The 9,136-nt window shown below is 36.0% G+C and overlaps 1 protein-coding gene across 1 annotated transcript; it reads right to left on the reverse strand.

Moving 5' to 3' along the window:
• Positions 1 to 8,024: 8,024 nt before the first annotated feature.
• On the reverse strand, positions 8,025 to 8,636 carry LOC141713847 (cytochrome P450 CYP736A12-like). The gene has a single exon (XM_074517416.1). It carries the CDS (start codon positions 8,634 to 8,636, stop codon positions 8,025 to 8,027), a length of 612 nt encoding a protein of 203 aa, XP_074373517.1.
• Positions 8,637 to 9,136: the final 500 nt, after the last annotated feature.

Below are 9,136 nucleotides of genomic sequence, written 5' to 3' on the forward strand. Positions count from 1 at the left end.
AACAGTTGTCCAAATCTCCTCAACTACTTCACAGTAAATCGTTGGGGCTTCCAGCATTGCATAGCTAAGTTTACAGTTTTTGATGAAGTCCATCATTTTGTGATAATCTGAGTGGGCTTCATTCTTTTCTACCAAAGCTATGAAATTGTTCTTCTCATAGATGAACCCAGATTGAGACATAATCTTTACTACTGGTGCCATTGTTGTGAGTAGAAATTGCAGAGAATAACTTGAAGGTTTTGCAGAGAGAAAATGGTAAAAGCTTTGAAATTTCAAGAAAGCGTAAAGTAAAAATGAAAAATCAGAAGGGCTTATATACTTTCTCAAATTAAAAAAGCATAAATAAGAGATTAAACAATAAATATGTGTAAGTGAATTTCAGCCGTTTAAGAATAAACTGTAAGTATTCTGAAAACTACCTTTAAAACAAATACATACAGCTGTATGTATGAGTATCAACGGTTAAGACAATAGAATCGACGGCTGTGAAACACTTGAATCGAATGATGTGATATTTCAACGGATAAGATAAACTGTCATCCGTTGAAGAGCACTTCAGTTTTATCCGTTGACGGATAAAAATTCCAGAAATGTATATGACTTTCAACGGATAATGAACATCCGTTGACAGAACAATTTTAACTTTCAACGGATAGGGAATATCCGCTGATGAAATAATCTATGTTAAAAATCAAATTTGTTCTTGCAGCTAATACATTTCAGGCTTCAATTCAAATTGCAATAAGGACATGAATTTTAAGAGTAATTAAGCATACCTAGCTCACTTACCAATCTTGTGAATGTTGATTCATCAAGTGGCTTGGTAAATATGTCTGCAATTTGTTGTTCACTTGGAACAAAATGAAGTTCCACTGTACCTTTCATCACATGTTCCCTAATGAAGTGGTACTTGATATCAATGTGCTTGGTCCTTAAGTGCTGCACAGGATTCTCTGTTATGGCTATGGCACTTGTGTTGTCACAAAAAATAGGAATTCTATCAACATGTAGTCCATAATCAAGGAGTTGATTCCTCATCCATAACACTTGAGAGCAGCAACTTCCAGCAGCAATGTATTCAGCCTCAGCTGTAGAAGTAGAGACTGAATTTTGCTTTTTGCTAAACCATGATACAAGCTTGTTTCCCAGGAATTGGCAGGAGCCTGTTGTACTTTTCCTGTCTATTTTGCAACCTGCATAGTCCGCATCTGAGTAGCCAATTAGATCAAAACCAGACTCTCTAGGGTACCAAATTCCTAGATTTGGAGTCCCCTTGAGATATCTGAAAATTCTTTTAATAGCTACTAAGTGAGATTCTTTAGGGTCAGCTTGAAATCTAGCACAGAGACATGTAGAAAATATTATATCTGGTCTACTGGCAGTTAAATATAAAAGTGAACCAACCATGCCTCTATAACTTGTAATGTCCACAGACCTTTCAGTCTTATTTAATTCAAGTTTGGTGGCAGTGGCCATGGGAGTTTTTGCAGATGAACATTCTATTAAGTCAAACTTCTTTAATAGATCATAAATATATTTAGTTTGACTAATGAAAATTCCATCACTAACTTGTTTAACTTGTAAACCAAGAAAATAGGTTAGTTCTCCCATCAGGCTCATTTCATAATTACTTTGCATTAGCTTAGCAAACTTTTTACAAAGCTTATCATCTGTAGATCCAAATATTATGTCATCTACATAAATTTGAACAAGTATACTAGAGCCATTAACATTCCTAAAGAAGAGAGTTTTATCAACAGTACCTCTAGTGAAGTGATTCTCCAAAAGGAATTTTGATAAGGTTTCATACCAGGCTCTAGGTGCTTGCTTCAGTCCATAGAGTGCTTTCAACAGATAATACACATATTCTGGAAAATTTGAATCTTCAAGCCCTGGAGGTTGACTTACATAAACTTCTTCCTCCAATTTCCCATTTAGAAATGCACTCTTGACATCCATTTGATAGACTTTGAAATTGGCATGGGCTGCATAGGCTAGAAAAATTCTGATGGCTTCAAGTCTTGCAACAGGAGCATATGTCTCATCAAAATCTATTCCCTCTTGTTGAGAATAGCCTTTAGCAACCAATCTGGCTTTATTCCTTATGACAATGCCATTTTCATCCATCTTGTTTCTGTATACCCATTTTGTGTCAATAGGACTCTTGTTCTTTGGTTTGGGTACCAGCTTCCAAACTTTGTTTCTCTCAAATTGGTTCAGCTCTTCCTGCATAGCTAATATCCAATCTGGATCCAATAAAGCTTCTTCCACTTTCTTAGGTTCCTCCTGAGATAGAAAACTACTATACAGACATTCATCTTGAGTAGCTTTTCTTGTTTGCACTTTAGATGATGCATCACCAATGATCAGTTCAAAGGGATGATTCTTGGTCCATTTCCTTTGAGGTGGAAGATATACTCTAGATGAGGTGACCTCAGTATTGTCATGATGTGAGACAGAATGTTGATTAGTTGAAACTCCCCCTGAGTTGTTGGTCCTTTGCAGGGAACTTGGAGTTCTATCAACTGATGATGTAAATCGATTATCCGTTGATGAGCTATGATCAACGGATGCTTCATTTTGTACTTCAACGGATGATGCACAATGTCTTTCAACGGATACTGCATTGCCTCTATCAACGGATGCAGAATTTTGTGCATTATCCAAGGGCATGTTTTGAATCCCTTTTGAAGTGTCATCTCCATCAGTCTCCTCTTCACTATCATCACAATATATCTCAATGTTGTCAAATTTGAGTCTCTCATGGTGTCCCTCATCTGTTAGTCCATCAATCTTTTTATCATCAAACACAACATGCACAGATTCCATAACAATGTTGGTTCTTAGATTGTAGACCCTATAAGATTTTCCAGCTGAGTAACCAATAAATATCCCTTCATCAGCCTTTGCATCAAACTTCCCTTTATGGTCAGATTGATTTTTCAGTATAAAGCATTTACATCCAAAGACATGAAGAAAGTTTAGAGTTGGTTTTCTTCTCTTGAACAACTGATAAGGAGTCATGCCTTTAGCTTGATTGATCAAAGAAATATTCTGAGTGTAGCAGGCACAATTAACAGCTTCAGCCCAGAAATATGTTGGTAACTTTGATTCTTCAAGCATTGTTCTAGCAGCCTCAATTAAAGATCTGTTCTTTCTTTCAACTACCCCATTTTGCTGAGGTGTTCTTGGAGCTGAGAACTCATGCATGATTCCATTTTCTTCACAGAACAGCCTCATTGTCAAATTCTTGAACTCAGTTCCATTGTCACTCCTGATATTCCTAACCTTCAAGTCAGGATGATTATTGACTTGCCTGATGTGATTGATAATGATTTCACTTGCTTCATCCTTTGATCCAAGAAAATAGACCCATGAAAACTTTGAGAAATCATCTACAATCACTAAGCAATATCTTTTTCTTGCAATTGACAATACATTGACTGGTCCAAACAAATCCATATGTAGCAGCTGTAATGGTTCATCAATTGTTGTTTCAAGCTTCTTTTTGAATGATGCTTTCCTTTGTTTGCCTTTCTGACAAGCATCACACAAACCATCCCTTGAGAATTCAACAAGAGGAATTCCTCTAACTAAGTCCTTTTTGACTAGATCATTCATTGTCTTGAAATTCAAATGGGATAGCTTCTTGTGCCATAGCCAACTTTCAACTGGACTTGCTTTGCTGAAGAGACAAGTAATAGATTCTGCATCAGTAGAGTTGAAGTCAGCTAAGTACATATTTCCTTTTCTAACTCCAGTTAGAACCACTTTGTTGTCTTTCTTACTGGTGACAACACAGGCTTCAGAATTGAAGGAAATTGTATTCCCTCTATCACATAGTTGACTGATGCTCAGTAAGTTGTGCTTGAGACCATCAACTAATGCAACTTCATCAATGATGACATTCCTTGTAGAAATCAAGCCATATCCCATAGTAAACCCTTTGCTGTCATCTCCAAAGGTTATGCTGGGGCCAGCTCTCTCCTTAAACTCTGTGAGCAGGGAGAAATCTCCTGTCATGTGTCTTGAACAGCCACTGTCCAAGTACCATAGATTTCTTCTGTTTCCCTGCACACCATAAAATCAATCAAGTTGATTTTGGTACCCAAGTTTCCTTGGGTCCATTCAAGTTAGCCTTTCTCCTAGACTTCATTCCTCCTGCATCTTTAGACTTAGGTAACTTTGAGTCAACCTTGATCTTAGATGTAGTTGGTTGAGGTGTAGGGTTAGTCACAGAATCATTTAGCACATTTGGAATTTGATAAGGCATGGATTGTGCAAACATGTTATTCCACATAGGCATATTGTATGGCATTTGAGGCATACTAAATGCAGCATGATAAGGATTGTTAAAATATGGCATGTTTGCAAAATGTGCATAAGGATTCTGTTGAGACATAACAGGCATAGCATGCAGAGGTGATGCAGACATATTAGGCATGGAAGAGGGTACAGGTATAGGAGTTTTCTTAATAGATTTGCAATTAGCAGATAGATGATTAACACTATTACAATGCACACAGCTTTTTCTAGGAGCATACTTATCAGGTGTGTAATTGTTATGTTTGTTAACCCCTACCTTCCCATTTCTATTAGATTTCCTTTTAGTTTCCTTTTTATCCTCAACCACTTTGAGCCTATTCTTTAACTGTTCTAAGGTCATGTGTCCTATATTCACCTTACTGAAATCTTTGGATGTGCTTGCTTCTTCTTTGACAAAGTTCTTGGAAGTTGAACCAAACTTTTTGTTGAGTTTCTTTAGATTTTCACTTTTAGAAACATCTGCCTGTTTTAATTGAGGAACCTTCAACGGATGCTCCTTTTTCCTCCTTCAACGGATAATTTTCATCATCCGTTGATTCCACATCCGTTGACAGCCCATCAATTAATTCCATTTTCTTTTTGTTTTTATCCCAGGCAGTCTCACAAAATGATTCAATTCCTTGGACCTTGACAATTTGAGCACTAACATCCCTAGATGTCTTCCAGGCTTTAATCACCTCTTGCTCTCTCTCTAATTGATTAGAAAGTATTTCTACTTTCTTAACAGATTCAGCTAGTTCATTTTCAACAGATATACAATGTAGCTTAGTTTTCTCTAGGTCAATCAACTTATCTTCTAACACAGCATTTCTATTACTTAAAAACAGATTGTTCTCTTTAATCCTACTATTTTCTTTAACAAGAGATTTAAGAGACACACACAAGTGATACAATTCAGTAGACATGTCATTAAAAGCATCATTGCACTCTTCTTTAGTAAGCTGTGTTAAATCAGTAGTGATTACCTGGTTGCTTGATGAACTAACTTCATTTTCCTCAGAATCAGCCATGAGAGCCAAGTTGACATATTCCACATCTTCATCCTCTTCTTCTCCATCAGCTGCCCAGTCTTTTTCTTGAGTAATGAAAGCCTTCTCCTTTTGCTTGAGCAGATCAAAATATTTCTTTTTGTAATCTACTTGGTCAAATTTCTTCTTTTCAGAAGTTGGCTTTCTGCACTCACTTGCAAAGTGTCCACTTATACCACAATTGAAACACTTGAACTTGGATTTGTCCACCATGTTCTTATGAGGTTTAGTGGCTCTAGTGTTTTTCTTAAATTTCATCTTTACAAATCTTCTGGACAGAAATGCAAGATGCTCATCAATACCATCAGAGTCATCTTGGCTGGAGTTGTCTTCATTCTCAGCAACTTGCTCCTTACCCTTGCTTGATTCTGATTTGCTTGTGCCATCTTTGGAGTTTAATGTTGATCTCACAGTTTCTTGTCTGCATTCTTTCTCATTTTCAGCTACCAAGGCAACTGAACCTCCTTTCTTTCTTCCCTTCTCCAATACCTCATCCTGTTCCAGCTCTAGTTCATAAGTCTTCAAGATTCCATATAATCTTTCAAGAGTGAAGTCCTTATAATCTTGAGAGTTTCTCAAGGAGACAGTCATGGGTTTCCATTCCTTTGGCAAGGATCTTAAAAATTTAAGATTTGAATCCTTCACCTGGTACACTCTACCATATAGCTTCAGTCCATTCAACAGCTTTTGGAATCTATTGAATGTGTCATTTAAAGATTCATTTTCTTCAAAATGAAAATACTCATACTGTTGAATGAGAAGCTGCATTTTGTTTTCTTTTACTTGTTCTGTACCTTCACACAGTAGCTGAACTGTGTCCCAAACCTCTTTGGCAGTTGTGCAATTTATCACATTATCAAATATATCCTTGTCAAGACCATTAAACAAAATGTTCATAGCCTTCTTATCCCTGTGGACTTCTTCTGTGTCTTCCATTGTCCATTCTGCTCTAGGTTTTGGAATGGATTAACCAACAACAATTGTGGCTGTAGCAACTGTGGCTACTTTATGGGGAATGTGAGGACCATTCTCAATGCAGTTTACATAACCTTCATCTTGGGAGAGTAGATGAAGGTGCATTTTCACCTTCCAATGGTGATAACTGTCTTTGTCAAGAACTGGGATTTTTACTCCAATATCCTTCTTACTCATCTTTGTTAGTTTCCAAGAACTTTAAACTCTTTGTGTGTCAAGAGCCCGCTCTGATACCAATTGTTATTCCTAGTGAACTAACAATGAGATTTACAGAAGGGGGGTTGAATGTAAATCTCAAAACTTTTTCAAGTTTTGAGCAGTTTCAAAGGCTGTGTGTTTAAGATAAACAAGTGTGTGAATTGCTTTAAGCTAATACAGACAGATATATATTCAAGCACAAAAGTACAGAACACAACAGACCTTAAAAACTTTTCTGGTGGATTTGTTGTTCCACCAGAGATGGTATTTCAGAAAATCTGTGATTCAAGAAGTTGATCACAGCTGCATCCTAGTACAAACTAGATAATTTTTCTCAAGATTTTTCTAAACAGCTCTGGAAAGATTCTGTTCTAATTACTAGCTGCTACTTGGTTTATATAACACCAAGTTTACAAGTGAAGACAAAGATAAAAAATACAATAATAAAAATAAGTTCTCCACTTGTTTCTTCTCTATTTTACTCCAGTGCATTGTTGACTATTGCCTCTTTATGCTAGAGTAGAACGGCTGCTTTTTCTGATGTTCCTGAAATAGGCTACCACATCTCAGTTGTCTCTGTCAACCCATGTGCCTCTGTTTGTAGGTACAACTACCACTTGTCAACTGCTATTTAACAGAACATCTGTTGAAGCCTTCATCCGTTGATGGCTTTATCCGTTGATGTGTTAGCAGTTGAAGCTCTATCCGTTGATGCACTCATCCGTTGAAGGATGTTATCCGTTGAAGCTTTAGAGACATCCGTTGAAGCTTTGTTTCTCATGCGTTGAAGGTCTTTAAGTTATCCGTTGACACCATTTCATTTATACAAAATTACAAGGCATGAAATATTTACAATTGGCCTTCCTATCTGCATATCCTTTAGTAGTCAACATGACTTATAATTTCCCTCAACATTTAAGAATTATATCTCAAATTCAGAGACTGAAATGTGCTACAACACTAGACTTATTTCTAAGTAAAGCTACACCATCAACGGATAGCCAAAGTGGTCTTATCCGTTGAGGTTACAAACACTAGATTTCTACTTAAGTGTTTTGTTAAACATATCATCAAACTAATGCACATATATTCCTAACAAATTATTTTAAAGATTTTATTTATTTTTCTAAATTTAACACTTAATTTTAAAAATTGTCTTGAAAAATAAAATGATATAGCTAGATTAAGAAATAAATGTAAATTGTGAGTGTGAATATAATTTTAAGATAAAACTAGTAGTTGATCTCGATACAACTTGTAAAATTATAAATTAATATTTAAGATTATTTGATTAAAATATATATTTAAAATATTAGTGGACAAACTCGACTCAGCTCAAGTTCATCTTAACTCGGTTGTTCGTGAACAAACTCGTGTTCGACTCGGGCTCGACTCATTTATAAATGAGCCGAACTTGAACATCACTTTCAGCTTAGTTATTAAACTCGGCTCGGCTCGGACAAAACTCGGCTCGACTATATTTATTTGCAGCACTACCTAGAGATCAAGTGCACTTAAAATTGGAACATAATCAGCAATGTTAAAGGCTCCTGCAAGCTCTCCCAACTCATGTATTATCTCACTCAAGTCAAACCTATCATCCTTGCTTTTTCCAAACAACATTCTATAATTCATGTCGTGTATCAGACGCGTCACCTTCTCGCTAACATCCATAATCTCACCAGTCCCTGCTGCACTTCTTAGGGACCTCACCAGCAAATCGAGCTCCTCTCTCCTTAATCCGGACATAGAGTCGACTTTCGCAATGCTGAGAAGCTCCATTGTGCAAAACTTCCTCACGTTCCGCCGGTACACACCATACTTAGAAAATACCATGCCTTTGGTGCCATAGGATAAATACTCCACAGTCTGAGATTTAGGATGGCTATCAAAAACCTTGTCGTGAGTCTTGAAGAAGATTTCAGCAGTATCCGGAAACGACACTATAATACAAGGGACGGATCCTAGGCGGATCATTATTATGGGACTATATTTTTGTGACAACTTGTAGAGAGTGTGATACATAAATTTTCTTAACATGTGGAGGTGACCGATAAATGGTAAACCTATGGGACCCTGCGGAGGCCTGTGGCCGTGATGTCGTACCATGGTTCGGCAACGATGGAGGAGTCTGAAGTATCATATTTATTTTTATTATTAATCTTTATTTCTACAATTAAATATAATTTCAGTTCACAAATTTTTTAATAGGTCTATTATTTAATTAATTTTAAATAAAATCATAATAATTTTTATTTAATTAATGCCAATTAGTAAGATTTAATTTATTCAAAAAATTAAAATTTATATTTAATTGGGTAAACTATATTACACTAATAATATATTTTTTATTAATTTTTTTATAAATTATGTAAGAACTTAATTTCAATGCACAATATATTCTTACACATAATATTAGAATCAAAATTGAGCTATTTATTATATTTAAAATTAAACGGATTGATCCCAGAATTGAACCAAACACATAATATCAGGAATCATTCCTCATTCCCATACCAGCTTAACCTGATTGCTGATTCCAAACTCATACCGACTTCTGAACCAAACGACCCCTAAACTATTTAAACTATTATTGTTCAAAATAATAA

This window comes from Apium graveolens, chromosome 1 (assembly GCF_009905375.1).
Source record: "Apium graveolens cultivar Ventura chromosome 1, ASM990537v1, whole genome shotgun sequence".
Classification (NCBI taxonomy): domain Eukaryota; kingdom Viridiplantae; phylum Streptophyta; class Magnoliopsida; order Apiales; family Apiaceae; genus Apium; species Apium graveolens.